Here is a 20,456-nt window from a genome sequence, read left to right as displayed (position 1 = left end):
TCTCTTTATATAAGCTTTGCAAAGGTGTGGTTCCACCACCCTTATATACATTTGTGTTTTTTAACAATATTATAGGCACTAGAGCATGTGAATGAGAAAGTGTCTGTTACCTTGCATTAAGCGCATTGGGACTGTTTAATGCTTTCACTGTGTGCCAAGAGAATTTGGCTTTAACATAGCTGTAGCAACTGAGGAAAATAACAAAGCTGTATCATGCGATACTGTTCTTAATGTGCTCTAATGAACTGTGTAAGTGTACTATGAGGGCATTATTGTTTTTCATTTTTGTGCATCTGCAAAATACACATTTTGTTTTCAGTACAAGAGCAAATTGAAACTTGGAGATGGCAAGTTGATATACAAAATAACAAAAATCAGACTAATAAAATTCCAAATTGCGATTGCGACTCTGAAGTTGAAAATCAAATATGAGATACATTTGTAAGTTAATTCTCATCCTTGGCTTTCTTTTTTTCAGGGGGGGGAAAAAGGCCCCGCATATGACCTTCCTCCATTAGCTAGCATACAAAGGCTCTTCCGTGAGCTGTGCTTAATGGAGAAGTAATGCACTGCAAATATTAAGAAACTGCTGTGTAGAGCAGTGTTGAGATCCATTGGATGCAAATTCCTAGGTAACAAGGCTGATGTAATATCAACTGGTGTCTGCGTGTAAACACTGTGTCCTGCAGGAGTTGAAAGGCACCGTACTGCGGTGCGCCGAGCAGCTGAATTTGTGTAACTGATGCTAATTGAGCCAAAGTGGTATTGGCCAGCTCTAACAGCCGCACTCATTGCCTGCTTTTCCTGACACATGCATAGAGCAGAAAAACACTGAGGTCTTGACCGCCAGAGTGTAAGGCGCTGAATAATAAACCACATTTAATGGCCAAATGCTGTAGTTTAGTATATGTGGAGAGGCAGCACTGAGTTCACAAATAAGAGGCAGCTGAGAGAAGGAAAGTGTTTAGTGTCTGAAATCTGGAAGTGTGTTTTTATGAGTTTCAGAAGTAGTTAAGAGTGAGTCTCACTTCATTCCTAATACAGGGTTCAAACACATGGTTTCTGCAGTGTTCATTACCATTTCAGGACATAAAGCATCTGCTTTCACGGAACAGGCACAAACATGTTTGTAATAGCGCTCAGCAGGTATGAAACTGTTTTGACCTTTTGCCTTGCCTTTAAGCCATCCCTCTTAATCCCAAATCTGCATTGAAAATTAATGGGTATAAACTCCCTTATCCCCTCGCAGTTTACGACACGACAGCTTCTGAGCAAAGAAAGAATGAGCCTCAGGGTTTAAACATGCAGTTTTTCAAGATCCTCCATGATACAGAGCCAGTTATTGTAACCTTATCTTCTGGGATGTATTTTAATGTTTGTTTACGTTTGTCACAGAGGGCAAAAACATTTAACCATGCATGTTACCCCCTGTGTCTTATCAGATTTTGATCAAATATGCAAAATGGCATTAAAAAGCAACAAACAAGTTTTTGAACCAGCATTTGATGTTTTGAATTCCTCTCAGTATAATGTGTCAAAAATTGTTTTTGCAGGTGTGAATGCAAGACCAAGTAAAGGTTCAGTAAAGAAGCACATGCTGTGCTGGTTTTAGTGTTCTCCAACATGTATAAAAGCATATATAAATATTCTAATTTGGCACGGTTTATTAAAACACACCAGACCAACTCTTTCTATTGGCCATTAGCATGGTATATTAAAAAGCATTCAGTATACAAATGTGCCTAGTGATCACATGCTCTGAGGTAATTGCTCTTTTCAGGAAGGAAATGTTTGGAAAATACCCATATAAGTTGAAATTATCTGGGGATCCAGGCAAGTAAAGTGATTTAATTTATGTAATATAAACCCATCAATATTCCATGAAGTCCAGTGCATACAAGAGAAGAGCGTAGTAACTGTTTATATTACCAGACACTGAAGGGAGAAAAGCACTTCACAATTCATGACTTGTGAAAATGAAACTTGATCCTAGGTTAAAACAAGGTTCATTGCTTGCCTGAAACGACATTATTTTTGAAAATTTTATTAATTTTAAGCTTTTTATGGTGTACACATTTTAAAAAACCTATCTGTGGAAAAACGTTACTTTCACTGGTATAGGTTTCAACTTGTAATTGAGATTTAGGGTGTAGCATTGACAAAGTAATTTTTTTCTGTCTGGTAAAATAAGTATAGTTCATGCGCTAATCATAGATAAACCCAAACAATTTTTAAGTGAACTTAAAATTCTCCGAATGCAATCTGTACAGTTTGTTGAAATACAAAATAAAAATTGAAAAAAATCTAATCCACCAGAGAGAGCAGAGAGAAGCACTTTTGAGGATAAAATTGACTCTTGGCATCTACAGGCTAAAGATTAAGTGACAGAAAAAGCAATTTTGTGTCGGCAATCACATATTGCAGGTGCTTGTTCTTTAAGATCCTTTTATCTTTAAATGTTTCTAATGACACACTTTTCGGGGGTAGACATCTGCCTTGATATGTTTATTTTGATGTGACATCATGATTATTTTTTATTTCTATCAACATGATTGCAAGAAAAGAGAGCCTAAAATGTAAATCTTTCTTACTCTGAAGTTTTTTATATTCATGTTTCTGTTCACATATTCACTTATTTTACAGGTCACACAGATAATAATAATAAACTTTATTTTATATAGCGCCTTTAAAGGTGGCTTCTCAAAGCGCTTTACAGAATGACAACAACAATAAATAAAAATAATACACAAGATAAAACACAATTTCAATATACAGAGGAGACCGTGGATGGTGGTACTAAGTAAAGGCTTTTCTAAAGAAGAAGGTTTTGAGTCTGGATTTGAAGGAGTTTAGAGAAGGTGACTCTCTGATATCCTTGGGCAGAGAGTTCCAGAGCTTGTGGGGCATAACAGGAGAAGGCCCTGTCACCCATACAATGTAGATGGGCTTCGGGGACAGTAAGGAGACCAGAGTTATAAGAGCGAAGGTTGCGAGGTGGGGAGTAGGGTGATAATAGTTCAGATGGGTACTGAGGTGCCAAGCCATGCAGAGCCTTATAGGTGAGCATGAGGATTTTAAAGTCTACACGGAATTTGACAGGAAGCCAGTGCAAGGACTCCAGGATAGGAGTAATGTGATCATTTGCACTAGACCTGGTCAGGATTCTGGCTGCTGAATTTTGGACATACTGCAGTTTGTTCAAAGTAGATTTAGATACCCCAGTGAGTAGAGCATTACAGTAGTCAATTCGAGAGAACACAAATGTGTTGATCAGCTTTTCAGCCATGGTTAGTGATAGCATAGGGCGTAGTCTAGCTATATTTCTGAGGTGAAAAAAAGATGTTTTGACAATATGCTGCACATGTGGGTCGAATGTTAAGCCAGAATCGAATATAACACCAAGGTTTTTCATTTTTGATTGAAGCTCAAGTACAGAACCATCTAAAGATAGGGTTACAGGACTGGCTTCACGAATTTGATGGGGGGTGCCAATAAGCATGACTTCAGTCTTGTCTCAGTTAAGATGAAGGAAATTTTGAGTCATCCAAATTTTTATGTCAGAGATGCAATTAGATAGAATACAGACAGCCACATCAGTGTTAGGTTTGGTATGGATGTATATTTGAGTATCGTCAGCGTAGAAATGAAAGCTGACGCCATGTGATCTGATAACTGAGGCCATGTGATGTGATAACACAGATGCTGTGCATAGCACAGATGCTGAAGATGGATGCGATTAATTGAAGATACAAAAAAAACAAGTTTATTAGGAAATGTACATTGCTTATAGTATGAAATAAGCTATTTTTAGATGTCAGTGAGTATAAGCACAGTACAGAGAAAGTAGCAGAAGAGTGTCAAGTCACTGGCTGAGTATAAAAGCAGGGACTGAACAGATTTGTGTATTCTTGTGTGTGAAAGGTATGCTGCAGAGAGTAGTCAGTGATGACCCATCAGTCATGTGAAATACAATGGTCAGTGAACTGGAATATGATCTTAGAATATGTTCATTCAATTAATTTAAATTTTAGTTGAGTCTTATCGAGCTTTGAACAAGATTTGATGAAAGGGTGACCTCGGCGTTGCAGTTTTTTTTCTTTTTTTCTTTATACAACAGTTGTTATCAATAAGAAGTGCTAGAAGTTAGCCAGTCCCAAAGTCTTGTGCTACAGTTTCAGGACTAATCTAAGACGGTATTTTGTTCTTTGAGTAGTCTGATAAAAAACATTTATTTAAGTATTCCGAAAGAAACACTGTGTTGAGTTAGCCAGTGCTTTGAGAATTTTAAATACATGGATCAGGTCCCCTTGTGGCCTTTTCCTTTTGTATTAGGTGACCAAAATTGAACACAGTATTCTAATACTGTAAAGGTAAATTACAGTATATATCCTAACATTGGCTACTTTTTGTATTGTTTCTGCACTTTGTCTTAATTAGAAAATGATGTGAACATAACCTCCTGAGCTGTTTTCATTGGTAATATCTTCAAGCTAATTGTTTTCTTTTCATATGTATAGTTTGTTTTGCTGCCTGCATGCAATACTCTTCATTTTTCTATTTTAAATATGAATCCACCAGATATTTGCCCAGTTTTGGAGTTTTTCTAACTTTTCTTAAAATTTATTTCCAATGTTTGGCAATCCTCCTATCTTGGTTTAATCTACAAACATATGAGATTTTAGGTCATTGATTTAAATTGTGGAAATGTCCTAATACAGATACCTGTGGTACTCCAATAAATGCAACACCCCAATTTGAATATTCACCCCTTATCTGTATTTTCAGTTTTCCAGCCATTAACCACTCCTTTATCCAAACATACAGTATACCTTTTGTCTGCAGTTTGTGAATTAATCTTTTGAGGAACGTTATAAAAAGTCTTCTGCAACTTTACCATGATGTCCTCTGTGTATATCCATTACTGCCAATGTTAAGTTGCTTCTTCAAAAGGAAACTTTTGACCCGTACATTATAAATACAGACCTAAATATCCCCTGAACATACTTTGAAGGTTACACTTGAAAAACAGTAAGGAGAAGTCCATTTTAGGATAAAAAGCTACAAAATTGTATTCCATATTGTGCTCTACAGTACATACGATTCTTTCCCTTTATGTCCCATGAATTCCACTGCAGATTTATTGGAAATCTAATTTGCAGGGAGGACAGATGAGCACTAGATAAAATGGCTGAGTGTAAAGGCATCTCTAAAATTAAGAGATCACAAAATTAATTGGTTTTCTTTCACATCCATCACAGCTCAACTAATGAGGGCCTTTTTTAAGTAGGTCTGCTGGCAAGATGATGGGAACTGTCTGGCAAAGAAATATTGTTTCTTCAAGATGGTGTTGTAGGAAAAATGACATAAATAAACAATGCAATCTGACAAGCAATTCATGCTGTTATTACCTGGCATAATGCCCAACAACGGAGCTAGATTTCCATTTGTTTTGGTGACTGAAAGCTCTTACAGCAGAGTGAAAGCCCATGTTATCAGGTTATCAAAAGATATCATTTGCAGTAGCGATTTGTTTAGCAAGATTTCCACTGTTTGTAGCAAAAACATTTCTAACATTAGCAAGAAATAACTAGAATGCCTCTTGGATGTTTCTTTGTATGGAATATAAAAGCCTGAAAGATGGCTTACTTCACCTTGAAATGAGACTTTTTTTTTACATAAAGCCCAATATGTATTCTTTCCTAGGAAGTCTCCTGACAGCTCCATTTGTTATGTCTGCAGTCTAAATAAAATTGTTGGTGAAATAAAGGTGTTAACATAGACTTGATTTGCCTTTATGTTCCAATGCTATCCCTGAAACTGTCACTGTAAGGCTGTCTCTGTCCTTCAGCACATCTGCACAACCAAAGTCCAAGCACAGTTGATCTGATGTGACCAGATAATAGTATAACTGATAAACTCTTAACAAAAACCGATTAGAAAATGGGACAGGGATTAAATGGTCTTTGTGTTACTTTGATGAATCAAAGTAGCAGCAACATGTTGCAGCCCATGCAAAAACACTGAGCCACACATGTAGCAACACAGAGCAACACTCATAGCATACCAAGCAGCATCCACAACACGGACCAGAGGAACTAAAAGTCATGTTTCATTTGTTTCGGAACAGTTTTTATTTTTATCTTTGGGTGTGCTGCTTCTGTGTATACTACAGAATAATATAGTATAGAAATTCTTGTTTATGCATAACATCTCTTAGTTTTGTACTGTATATCTGTCAAAAGTCTTCTTCTTTTTATGCACAAATCAGATTCTATATTTTATTTAGCATTTGTCAGGCCTTTTCTAGTGGTTACCATGGTATCAGTGCTAAGGTCTGACAATACTTTGGCATCTGTCCAATGGTGTATTGCTTTAGGATTAATCATGCTGGTTTGCACAGGGTTTATAATGGTCCTGTCAGATTTGTGAAACTAAAATTAAGGGTGGGTCTTGTCAGCATTGGTCTTGGTACTGAGCCCTCTGTAACCTCCTTTCCCTAGTCTCTTGAAGCATAATAAATCTGTAATACTTTAATGTGTCATATCCACTGTGTAACTTTGGAAACATTGGAGATCTGATCTGAGACAGTGTTTGCTACCTGAATAATCCAGTTCAACAGATAAGATCACACCCTGCAATAGAGAATTTGGTTGCAGACTTCTCCCTCTTGTGGTGTGTAACAAGCAGATCAAATCAGAAAGTCCTGTTGAAGGTTTTATGAGGTATAGTGCCAAAGGCTTGAGTCTCTTTTTTCCAGCAGCAATTAGAATCCATGTCTAAAGTAACAGGAGGCACAAGACTAAATACAAAATCTCCTGAAATTCCCTCATTCTCATCTTTATGCACAGTTTCAGTTTCACAGTGACCAAATGTGTTCATATTTGCCTTGTGTTCTTTTTCATTTCACATAGGCAAACCCAGAGGCTTGCAGTGGGTTATTGACATCACCATCGCCTACCCCAAAGCCAAGCCAATAGATATCCAGACATGGATTCTTGGTTACAGACCGCCAGTAGTTACACATGTGCATTACAGGTAAGGCAGATCGGCAAGATTATGTGTGCAGTCTTCTTCACTGTTTAGGGGTGGCAGAAAAAAAATGAAAGGAAAAAGACCTTTAGCAGTTCCAGTGTATATATGTGTTTCATGATTTCTATTATTCTGAGATCTTTCTGGTAATATTTCATAGTTACACCCGGCAGTGTTTAGACTTCTTTGACTGATAATTATCTTGTACAATTTTTTTTCAACCTCATGATCATGTCAGTAGCTAATCCACAAGCTCGAATGCTATATATATATACATCCCAGAAAATAGCAAAATGCTGTGTGTGTATTCTGTTTGATGTATCCTGTGATGTCTGCTGTTGGACGAATTAGCACACTTGCTACTGAGTAATTTCTAGTTTGATGTTCTCTATCCAGTCTGACTCCTAGGCATATGTATTTCATCTTAATGTATTTTGTTTTTGCAAATATGGAATATGTCAATGTTTGTTTCAGGGTTCTTTCAACACTGTGAGATTTTATGGGTTGTATTTTTTTATACTCTGAGCGACTATCTGAAAATCAACTTAATTTAAATTCCATTTATTCTCGTAATATCCCCGGAACCTCCTGAAAGCAGCCTCGGAAGGAATAGCATTCCGTCCCCACTGTAAAAACTGCCCATGCCTGTGATGACAGCAGAGAAACCAAGCTGTGTTGCAGGAAGAAGCCTGTAGGAATTTGAACCCACTTGATGTAGACGCATATCTTGAGACATTTGTCGTCAGGCTGAATGTAATTTCACATCCCACTGGTTTTATGAATAACTTTTTGAAGATTCCAAGCCACACACCTGCAGCATCACCGCATCATCTTTTAATAAAGCATTAATGAACACTTGGCTCAGTAGTTCAGAATCCTTGAAAACATTTTTGTGTTATTTGAAGATGACAAGTAATTGTGCCTTGACAAGAGCTAAGCTTTCTAATTACATTCACAAAAGAAGCTCAACAGCACTCAGGGAGTGTTAAAAGCATAAGCATTTTATTTCATGGCTGTGCCAACGCGTTTGGCCATTGCCTTCATCAGAATAATGCAGATCTTTCTTTCAGGATTCTCCTGATTTTCTACTCGGCTTCTTTTGTGCAGGCTGGTTTTCGACTTCATGCATTTCAGAGATGTTGTGAAGCTGCTTTGCCTTTTCTTTTGTTTTGGAAGCCTTTATAATTAAAAAAAAACCCTGTATTCCAACTTTTTTGGGTGTTTACTGTATAGTTATGAAGCAGTGTAATCATAGTGTACAGTAGTAGCCAAGTACAGTTTTGTGATTGTTCAAAATTGTTGATAATAAACAGGCTTATCAGCAATAACAGCCAACTGTTGATATGACATTTCTGATTTCCATCAAGCTTGGTTATACACAGAAATAGCTGTGAAGTGCTATTTCTGTTTTTTAACACATACAAAGGATTTTGTTAACACGTGCTAGTCTCCAGAAACACCTTTTATAGATTGGTTTTGCGTACTCTCCTGCTAATGTTGTACAATGTGGTAACTAGTATACATCACAAGCAAATTACATTTTTCTTCATCTGGGAGTTATTGTTAAGCTCCCCTAGATGGTTGTCCTTGCATTATAAATGGTTTGTCTGGCTGTGTCAGATGTCAGGCATATGTTTTAAGAAAACATAGTGTTTATTCCTTCTGTTTGGTGGAATTTGCACCAAGTCTGAACTCTCAGACATGTAGCATTGTAGAATGATGGTGGCCTATATTACGTTACTACCCACTACAGCATTCCATATGCAGAGTTGTTGTTGAATAGCAGTTTTCAATATGTTTACATACTGAAAACAGTACAGTACAATATGTTGTTTTTTTATTGTTGTACCGGGATTACTGCCGTTATTAAGGGAACCTTATTAAATTTAGGGTCCAGTTCACCTTCTGACATGTAGAGAATCATCATATTGGAGTCTTTCTGGACCCTATTTTTTTCCCTTGCTTTTAAAGAATTAAGGCTAAAGGCTCATTAAGATGGTAATTAAGCTTTGAGAGATCTGCGTCCGTTATGTCCCCCCTCTAAATTTTCTTCTTGAGTGCAACTCTCAGGGGCCTGATTCATTCCAAGGCTTCCTAGGTCTCATTGCTTATGCTGAGCAGGCTAGAGCAAAGGGATGTAATGCTTATATTTAATTATATTTGATATATTAATATGTTATAAAAATGCAATCTGCTAGCTAGCAAAAAAAAACATTCTTCTGACTACTCATTGCTATGTTTGTTCAAACACATATCAATTTACTCCAAAGCATATAGAACTGTTTCCTTTTTCTTGCACAAGCTGGAAACGGAAGCATGCTGTTTGTTATAGTTACCCAATGCACAATTATGACATACTGTATGTTTTGATATGTCTGGTTAAGCTACCCAGTTTCTAACTACCCAGAGATGATGGATTTTATTTGTTTCTGAGATGTTTCACAAATAAAAGCTCTGATCATAAGAACAAAAAAATGCAAAGAACACGTATAAACATAAAGCAGAAGAAAGTTGGTTTTGCTTTTCTGTAGAAGTGAATAAACATGAAGTAACATTTTCCTGAGTTTAGATAAGTACCTTGCGTGACAGACTTTGCAGCTACATTATCACACCCCTGTCAACACACTAAAAGCCTCAGGACATATAATGTCTGTTTTTTTCTGTACAGCCATTTGAATATCATGTCATTTGGAGCAACGGTGTTTAAAGAATATTTCTTCACAATATTCACCATTCACTAGGATTTTCACCAATACATTTTAAAAACCACAAATCATGTAGATTCTGTATCATTCTGTAGATTAAGATCTGGGTTACCCTTGGCTCTAAAGCACAGTATACAGCACTAAAGTTATAATTGTGTGAGGCATAGTTTATGTAATCTTTTACTTTCTGCAGAACTTTATTTTGTGTTGAGGTTTCTGCTGCAAAAATGTGAAGATGAAATAAACCATTTTAGCGTCTTTTTAAAATTCGTTTTCAAAACTGTTCACCTCCATATGTCAAGTGTATACATTTCAGATGAGTTACTGTGGGGACATTTCTGACAGAGCATTTGATACAGAATGTGGCATTTCAACCATCAGAATTAAGTCACAACCTAACCCGAGTAATCAAGTCTTAACTGTTATATCTAAAAAGTTAAACCCTGCATATTAGAGACCTATTTGCTATCTCAAGGCTACCTTACAAACAGATCCCCCCCAAAAAAACAGAGGGATAAAAATAAGATTTAATATTGTCTCAGCTTTTTTATTTTCAAGGTTACTCATGCAGTCTGTATTTCTCTTAAAAACAGTTTGGCTGTTTTGAAATATTCAAACTACTCTCAGTAGTTTCATTTGGAACATGTTGTGAAGTAGACAAGACTCTTTCTGGCACAATGCTTCTGGTCTCCAACGCCTCCTTGTTCAGACAAGAGTGAGCACAGTACGGATGAGTCATATAACACTACTTCGAAAGAAATCTTCCAACGTTTACTTGAACAGACTCATTTTTAAGCTTACAAACTAAATAAAACAGGCTTTCAAAACCTGGATAAAGTACTAGAGCAAAATGTGAGATGAATACAAACAAGAAAAACCTGCATATTAGTAATGCTGAAGTAATTCAGCAGGCTTACATAGAGACTCTTCAGACGTAGATGTTATTTAGAAATGAAAACATGCACAAATACAGTAGGTCCTGTAAAGTAATTTAAACTGTAATAAAGTGTTTAGAGGCGTTGGTTGGAATCTGAAATAAAGCAGTTAAAGAATGATTTGTGTCAAAGCCAGTTTAAGGCTCTTCCACAAAGCCATTTTCCCTATGACGCAACTCAAGAGATAAAGGAGACCAGTCCATGACTGGAATCAAGAATGCAAGCAAGACAGTGGGTCACACTGAAGAAGCATCCATCCATTTTCTAACTGCTTCATTCGATTCGGAAAGCCTATCCCAGTAAGCAACGGGCAGAAATAACCCAGAGCCCTAGTATTGCAAGAGAGCAATGCTAACCACTGTGCCACCATCCCACCCCTATTTCAACCAAGCATATTTCAACCAATTTTATAAATGTTTAACAGCAAGCATCCTTGGATGAGGTGCCCTGTTCTTCTCTATTAAGATACTGTGTGTATTGACTGTGGTAAAAACTGTCTTTGTTACAAAGATTAATAGATAAATAAAGATAATGTCTTGAGTAAAGCAGATACTGAAATTAAACAGAACACATGAAAGCAGAGCTGCCAACTTTATTTAAAAAGACTGTTCCTTATTTAGAAATGAGTTCAATTAAATAATGGCTGAGTGCGTGGTTTACTTTGACAGTTGATCCTGATAAGGTTTAGTGAGGAGCCCGGTTGTAATTATGTAAGGGCACTGTGTTTGTGTTAAGTGTCTTTGAAGAAGAGTGCGATCTGGTGTTCTAGTGTTGCTTGCATTTGAGGCTTGTCACTGGCAGGAGTGTTCTTCCAGGAAATGAGGGTAATCCAGTATTCATTAATACATAATGTAATGCAGCTAGCATATGATATGATGTGTGTAATTTACAGAATCCAGCTTGCTGCTGTGTACAGTATGTGACATACAGACCATCTGCTCCATCCATTGATCTTGCTTGTGAAATTCCAGTTTTAATTTAGATTACTTAATAGCACTGCTTTCCGTCCATCTCTTTTAACAGGACCACATGATATTTATTAGAACTCTCTCAAAATCAAGAATGCTGTAGTGAACTGTAAAATAGCTTTTGAGGGCAGCTTGGTATGATGGTCAGGACCATAAGTCCCGTGTTCCTTTTGTATGTTATCTGATGAAGAAAGTTCCGTAGCATCTCCAGTACAATCACAAGGGGGTCTCGCAACACAAAAAAGGATATATGTAGAACAGCTTTAATCGTATGTTAAGAATTATATTAAAAATACAGGTTGGCATAGCTTTAAACTCTTTAAAACTAAGAACAGGAGGGACTGCTTGACCCACAGGGGTGTGAGAGAATGGAACAACATTCAAAGCCGATGCCCTGGCTGATGACAGCCTAGGATCCTTGATTTCAGTGCCCAGTATGAATGGGCTAGATGGGCCAAATCCATTCCTTTTATTTCTAGGTGTTCTTCTTAAACAGTGATGTCATATATGATGGTCATTGCTGGTAACTTGAATGCATTTTCTATGGATTGATTACAGCAAGAGAGCAGAAGTGGCTCACCCTTTTCCAACAAATGCTCCCTGAAAACAGGAACAATGAAATGGGTTCCTAAAAGAATGTCTGTATTTTTTTCATAAACCTTATCTATTGAATCTTTTTTGACCTGATTAAAGAAGCGCACATTTGAGCAATTGCCCACCCCCTGTGAGATCTCTCCAGTAATGGTTTTAATGGGAAATACATAAAACAGTGCCATAAGAAAATATTCTGTTCACTTTTTTCAGTATTTGTTTTTCAAAACTGGAAAAACCAAACTGAATACTTCCAGGGTACGATATGATACAGTAAAAGTTACAAAAACTGGACAGAAAAAATGAGAAGTTGATTGCAAAAGTATTTAGACCTGCAAACTCCGTATTTGCTTGAAGCACCTTTGGCAGCTTTTTCTTTTTGAGTAAGTCTCTATCAACTTTTAACACCAGACTGGTGCAGTTTTTGCACATTTGTCTTGACAGATGTACTCCGTTCTCAACAGGATTCGAGGCGGGTCTGGCCACTGAAGGACTTTCGTTTTCTTATTCTTAAGGCACTCCAGTGTAGCTTCAGCCTTGAGATTTGGTCTCTAAAATTTCTGCCTTGCAGCCATTTATTTACCAGCATGCAGCAGAACAGGTGGAGAAGTAAGGAATTCCTTCATCTTTTGAACTGAGAGGGAATTTAGGACGTCTAATTGAACACATCGAAGACTGAGGCTCTAAGGAGCTGATGCTTTAAGTTGCTTTTTCTCCCCCCTCATTTTTAGTTAATTTTAATATGTGCAAAAATCATGAATCAAGAAGCATGCCAGGGTGACAACAGTGGAGTAAACTGGAGTTTTGTGAGTTATAAACACAGAACTGTATTTTCCAACAAAATCGTGGTCATGAACTGAAACATACAGTTTGTGAGCCGTTTTTGAAAACACTACTTAAAATTTTTGTTTAGTTAAGGAGCTCAGGACAAGATGTCACCATTTTATTTTCTGGCTGGCTTGCTGGATTGTTATAAACATATTTAAGGAATAAATATGGTGAGTGGTAACGTGCCACACTATTCCATTGAGAGATCTTAGGGGGAGGCTTCATTTGTCTCTCTCTACAGTATGAAGTTGCTTATCTGTAAAAAAACTGCAGTAAACGTGCCTGTGATATAACCACCATTGTGGATTAACACTATCGCCTCCACTCCTTCTTGCTGTCATGAAGAATCTTCATCCCATACATTTTGACTTTGTAATGTAATATCTGGTAAATGTAAAACTCTTAATTATTAACTTTGATTCATGCACTTAAGTAAATCTTTTTTGTAGTTTTCTTGTTAGCTTGTTTTAATGTACAGTAAATATAAAGGTATGTTAATTTTGGACTTTTTTAGACTGCTTAGATTTTTAACACAATTTGGAATTCATTTTAATTGTACCATTTTGGTTGTAGACAAACTAAAATGTATACTGTTTCTAATATATATAATGCCAGTTGTGTGTCACTGACAATTCTGTGCGTCGGGGCTCACTATTTTAAGCTTTCGAAGCAGTCCTTTTAGCTGCTGTGTAGTAACTAGGTCTTCTGTCACGCTCTTACAAGATGGGCAGATTGTAAGATTGGTTTTGAAACTTTAACACATCAAAGATTTAAGCTGCTCTCTGCTAAAGCATTTTGCCTTTAATCATTTATGTGTAAAGACATTATTATCATACCCGTGTCCCCAACAGGGTGTAGTAGCTGCCTCTGAAGTCTGAAATAAACATTGTCAAAGGATGGAAGGCAGTCATGCTTCTGGAGCATATTCAGTAATCCTTGTGTTGCACTGCACTTTGGTTTTTAATTCTCCACCTGGTAATTCAACAATTGCTTGTGTTCACTGTAAGGAATACCAGATGTTTTACTGCTTTTTATTCTGTTAGCTTTTATTAAACTTTCAGCTTTTTTTTTAACTTTGTTTTACTTTATGACATTTGTATGGTTTTCCATAAGGTTTGTCCTTGCACATAAACCTTATGTGTGTTGTAAGTCATCCTGGGTAACAGTGTTTGCCTAACCAATAACTGACCGATAAAAGGTGACTGGTGGAAAGAAGGGAAGACATGAGGTGGGTTATGCACCTCTTGAACAGATGAACTAGGCTAATCTGCACTCTATACCTGTTGGGAAAAACCCAGTACCATCTTGTGTTGCCCACTTAGTAGATAATATTGCCTGCTTCACTAGTGCATCATCCTGTGTATACAGTACCTTTGTTTATGTGTTGGGTCTTTTTAATTCCATATTTCAAAGAGCAGATCAGGTGAAAAAGGCTAAGTTACAGTGCCATGTGAACATTGGGTGCCGTTTTGTTTTCCCAAGTTGTTCATCAAACGTAGCTGAACAAAAATGAACTGTACCTTTTGTGCATTTTGTCGAAATCAAGCAGGGTATGTGAATGAATATTGTATTCAGCTCAGGAATGCTGTGCACCTTTACTTAATTACTCACTCGTAGTGTTTGGAATTTACCAGGTGGCTGTATAAGCCCTTTGAAATTGCAAGAGTAAGATGCCAAGAGGGGAAAGAAATAGAAAGCACTGATGGCCATTATTCAGTCAAAAGCTTGTTCCCCACAAGAAAATTACCTTTCACAGTCTAATTTTGCCCTTTAATTTCAGAATTAGATATGATTGTCCCAGGCACCTGGTGAAAGATGTTAATGTTTGTGATATCTACAGTACATTTTTCTACGTACTGTACATGTGTGCATTTTGAGGGCATATTAACTGATGGCATCAACAGAACGAGGGTGAAAGTGATTTATAGTGCTTTTGCTTGCTAGGTCATTTTATTTTCTCTTATGCCACCTGCATTGCAAGTGTATCGCCATCACTTTTAAGGGTGCAAGGGGAAATAAACTGTAAGCATTATAATGAGCTCCATTATGGTGTCATTAACCACTTTCTCCCTAAAATTAAACAGGCTAAAAGTTTGCCTTCATTTTTAAGGTAAAATAAATTTCATTAATTATTTCTTATATCATGACACATCTGAAAAAAGCCCAAAGTCTTGACTCAGATTAATTGAGAGTTGCTTTCTATAAAGTATGTTTAGTAATTCACTGGTGATTAAGTATGGACTTATCAAACAATGTATGTTTGAGGCATGATGCAGTAAATGTACGACTATATTAGGGCAGGTCATATTAGTCAAAGATCCGATCAAGTTACTCTACTGTTACTAAGACAACTTCTGTAAAGAGTCGTTTGAATCCTATATAATTTAATATATACCTGATATATATATATATGGTATTCTAGTATATGCATGTTTGATCAGCTCTCATCATTTACTGAAAGATGGCACAATTCCTCACAAGTGGAATGAGCACTTGGTCCTGTCTCTTTCAATCACATCTGCTGTCCTTCACTTACTGTGAAGTGAAAACGGCCAGGAACAGCCTGAATGTAGTTTTCTCAACAACAAAAAGGGACAGTGGCTGTATCCCTACATTCATACATAAATCTACTGTACATTGTTCCTTTTTAGTTAGCATGTACAGTATTGATACATGAAAAGTGCCTTTTCAAAGATTTTTTGCTCCAGGGAAATTGTTGCCCTCTAGTATTGTGAGAATGGTGAATATGAAATCAAGCAGAAGGCAATGTAGCTATTATGTTGCACATTTTTCACAAAGTGTTCAGAAAACAATGAATTTATTGTTTATGGATTAAAAAGGGTAAAATTGGAATTGGACCCGGAGATCTACTTTCATGAGTCTTTTTTTTACCTTGACTTGTTTGCACAATTTAGCAATGTGGATCCATCATAGTTTACAAACTGTGGTTACCTGAATTATCACAAAACCATTTGCCTTAATGCTTAATTAAGAAAGAAGCCAGAGTATCAGGTTAACAGCATGGCTAGGTAGCTTGTTCCATACTTCCACAACCCTTAGAATAATGAAGTGCAAAGGTTTGTGAAGATTAAAGGTCAGCAGCTTCTATCGTCATCATGGGAGTTTTATCTCTCCCTTTTGAAGTATTCTGCGTGCAGTATTTTATTTAATAAGCCCCCAGATTTACACCTGCACAGATTAGAGTTATCAAGCAATAGTGTTCACATCCCACTGTGCCACCATGGCCAGCCCACTTCCTTTTAGATAAACAGGGCTTGTACTCCGTGACATTTTCAGACCCTCCTGGTGCTTGTGGACGACATTTGGGAATTATAATATTCTATTTACCATTTATAGTTAATCATTAATGCTACTGGCGGATAAAGGCATCATCCGTGTCTGATAACATCCTGCTGGTTTGTCTGTGCTTGCAATGGACTTTGTCCTCCAGCGTCACCAGCTCCTTAGGTTAGTGGGTTCACGGAAAGGGATGAAAGAGCCATCTTGTTCATTAGCAGTGAGTGACTTGCTGAAGGGGGTTTGGATGTATTGAGAGTGTTCCTCTGCATTTCTGTTTTGATTTTTAACTCAAAGATGCTAAACCATGGCAGAGTTTTACACTGTCTAGATTTCAGAAGACGGTGACATCACTTCTGTAGCTATTAGTCCCGCTGAGACATCCACTTGTGTACTAAAGGTGAAAGCCATGCCTGAAACAACACCTGCATTGGGAGAAATCTCCCTTCATCTCCCTTGCTCTGAGACCTATTACCCTTTGGGAAAATTATATGTATTTCATTTAATCATCTGTTACATATTGTGATCATCTGTCGAGGACGTAGAGAAAACACTTTCCAGAACCCTCTCACAAAGTCCTGGTGAATACCACTAACAGAGAAAGCTTTTATCTGTACTGCCATCTACCTTATTTCATTTAAACAGCAGTTTGAAATGATCACCAACAGGCAATTTTTGCGTTACTTATTTACAGTATGTAACGGTCACAGTGATGAGTGACACGAAGTTAACTGAACTACCTTGTTCCATTGTTTACCAAGATATGTGTGGCTGCCAATATTATTATCCTGCTACTCAGTTACTCAGAGACATCATTTTTGCTACCCTTCTGTTCAATATGAACAAACTTCATATTGATTTCAACGATAAGTAAAGTGAACAAACAGGACCCATGTGTTGCTGCTCAGCTCAGAGACCTGAGGGTACTGTTGCTGCCAGCAGTGTCTTCCCAGAGCTGCTACTATGCCAGGGAGCTGTGTTCCACAAATCTAATGTAACTTGGTGCTTACTATTTACAGAGGGTCATTTTGTCCCAGTATTATGATGGCAAGGATTGTTGTTTGACACCAATTGCTTTAGTGTTTAATTTGAGCTGTTCAGCTGCCCTTTTATGTTAACAGCACACAGCCCATCCATCCTTAAAAAAAACTTGTACAGCCTGCATCTCGTTAGTTCTGGCTTCTTTTTTTCAGGTCCGCTCAGCTAAGAGACCTTTTTTCAATTTTTACATTTAAATCAAATCATTAAGCTGATGAGGACTGGGCATTTCAATGTACAGTAATGGTTTTATATCTACAGGGACCTAGGTATTATTATTTAGCATTAATAATGAGGCAGTGGTGTAAATCAATTTTTCTCACTGCACTCTACTGCCACTTGCGAATTGTCTGCTGGAAAGGTGCTCAAGTCGCCAAATAGATGCGAATCTCGGGGTGCCAGGTCAGGCCTGTGAGGCAGGTGGGCAGGCTATTGCCTGCTCCTGATGAATGGCATGCCACACTGATCCAACAGATGACAGCAGCATACAGGTTTGGGCCACTACCATTTTTAAACAAACACATGGCATTACCATGAATGGTTAGCCTGATGAAGTTAATGATTATGTTGCAGGGTTTCTCCCTAATCAAACCCACTGTGGTAATGTGTTTTTGACTAAGAGTTCCTGTTATTTTACTTATTGGATTGCCCTTGACTTATTCTTGTGATGGCAGTTGTTATTCTCCCGAAAGAAGAAAACAGGCTTGTTTCTCCTCCATGGGTTTTGTAAAGGTCTTGGGGGGGAAAAAGAAAGTATTACTTAACTAACAGGCCTCAAAATCAACTATAGCCCGAACAATAGTTAACTGCAAAAAAACAACAACAAAGATGCCATTGTCATCAAGATAAAGATCATTCCTTTGCATTTTATTTAAAAAAAAGGCTGATCCGACAGGAACCTCCTCCTGAAATGTCAGATCCGCTTTTTAAATAAAATATGTGACTTTTTAACTCTACCTGCACAGGGATGAGTGTCATTGTAGGGAAAAACGAATCTTAGTGCTCATTTTAGTTGAAATATGATGTTAAAATAAAAGGCCAGCAGGTTCACATATCTCTGATCGATACAGTACAAGATTTATGCAGTATGTCCACAAGAAATGCATAATATTCTAACTTCTGTGGTCATTTTAAAAGTTATTTCATTTTGCAGCACAGTATGAATTGGCTAAGGCACTGTTTAGTCCAGAAGACCAATCTGTGAAAGTCATTAGAACAGTTGCAATTTGTAGTAAACAATGATACTTTTTATTGTATGTTTTTTAGTACGTCTGAGGGGGTCTGTTTTGAAATGTTTGGTTTTTGTTAAGTGTCTTTAAAAACTGAAAAAACACTAAAAAAATGAATAGCCTTCCCTTTTTGTTGAACAGTTTTGATAACTTGATTGTATGACTTTGGCTTGTCTGCATATTTTTAGATCATTATGTCAAATTGCTTTGTTCAACCTTTATACAAACTCTACTTCATTTGTAAACTTCATTCTCATTCCCAGTTGTAATGCACTGTAGAGCTCATGTTGTTTTACGTGGCTGTAGTGGGTAAAACTGTATTTTAACTTTGCCTCAAAAGCCAGGAAAATATAGGATCTACTGTGTATTACTTTGAGATTCAGTTCTATCAGCTGGTACGTCATAGACGTTACATTATTAATAAGTAGTAGTTATCCGAGTCAGTGCTTGCCCAAAACATCAGAATCCCAAGGGTTTCTCCAGTACACACACTTTTCTTGTTATTGATATGAATCTATTTTTTTGCAGGGAAAATTACATTTGTACCCATTTATACAGAGGGATGTTTTACAGTCACAATCCGAGTGAATAATCATGCTCAAGTATCGAACAGCGGGTGTTCCCTTGGGCTTGAACCTACAGCCTTGCAGTTATGAACCAAGAGTCCTGACTGCTCCTTCATACTGCTGCCCTAAGGCACAGTTTGAATCCTTAGAGTCGAGCTATTTCTGTTTGCAGTCCGTGCTGTGACATTAATCATAAAAACAGGAACTTAAAGGCTGCTTGACCCATGTAGCCAGTTTGGTAGTGTACTCCAGTCTCCAGGTTTCCCCAGCTAATGACAGTTGCCTTAATTCTGCTGACGTCAGGTTGAAACTACCGAACTTGCCAAGGTATCATCAACCAGGGACTTGTGACTTCCTGGGTGCCAGTAAATGTGTAGTTTTGTCTTTGAGAGCTGCGGTCGACGTTTATACTGCGGTAGACACTGAATTCCTCTGGGGAAACATTTTTCACAGTCCAAGGCAATATCGAAGGCTAAATAATGAAAGGCCTTTCAGGTATAAAAATATGTGATTTTTTAAATAGAGTGCTAGTGATTTTTCTTGAATGATACAGCAGTGTGTGTTTTATACATCCTTCACATTTAAAATTGCCTGTTTTCTAGCCTGTTACTATATTGTTTATGTGGAGGAGATAAAAAATAAGTCACTGTGGTACACAGCTCTAGTAGGCCTGCTTCTGCAGGACTTATCGTGAATGTTTTCAAGTGTTATGTCGCTGATTAGAATGAGCACATCAACAAAAAGTGTGAAGGGGCTATTTAATTAGTTACCATGGAGACCGGGGGAGATGAAACAGCTTTGAACTTGGAAAGCCATAGCAGGCAATCGGCTGGCTTTGTGTCCTTTAACAGTTGATATGGGGCCAGACGTGTCTTGTGGGAGAGGCGAGAACCCACTGTAAAAAAAAAGGGAAAAAAAGACTTCTGTCTCTGAACTGCCAAAGAAAGGATTAGCTGAGTCTCTGCAACAGTATAAGAAAAGGGAGCCGCTCAAACAAGCTCACTGGCCTCTTCCATGTGGGTAGATTAATTTCACTCCAGTGAGAAAACAATGCACCAGTGTCTGGTTTTGGCTAGACCTCATTTTAGGTTTACAATCAAGTAAAGCATTCATAGGCAGTGACTCATTGCTGAAGAAATTATGATTTTGAGAAAAAGGAGAGACCTATATTTTTAAATTAAAATTTAATTGAATTGATAAAACTTGAGCTCACACTGCAGATTTATAAATGTTTAATGGTGAACAAAATAGTGTCATATCCTTTTAATGT

The 20,456-nt window shown here is 37.4% G+C and overlaps 1 protein-coding gene across 2 annotated transcripts in view; it reads left to right on the top strand.

The window, feature by feature from the left end:
• lpgat1 (lysophosphatidylglycerol acyltransferase 1) overlaps nt 1-20,456 on the top strand; it is a 70,367-nt gene that overhangs the window by 36,243 nt on the left and 13,668 nt on the right. For both annotated transcript variants that reach the window (XM_088907549.1, XM_088907558.1), the window contains one exon: nt 6,912-7,035. In XM_088907549.1, the coding sequence (XP_088763675.1) occupies nt 6,912-7,035 (124 nt within the window). The remainder of the gene's footprint in view (nt 1-6,911; nt 7,036-20,456) is intronic.

Source organism: Atractosteus spatula, chromosome 2 (genome assembly GCF_055471065.1).
Source record: "Atractosteus spatula isolate fAtrSpa1 chromosome 2, fAtrSpa1.hap1, whole genome shotgun sequence".
Taxonomy (NCBI): domain Eukaryota; kingdom Metazoa; phylum Chordata; class Actinopteri; order Semionotiformes; family Lepisosteidae; genus Atractosteus; species Atractosteus spatula.
This window is presented reverse-complemented; position numbering and strand designations above follow the sequence as displayed.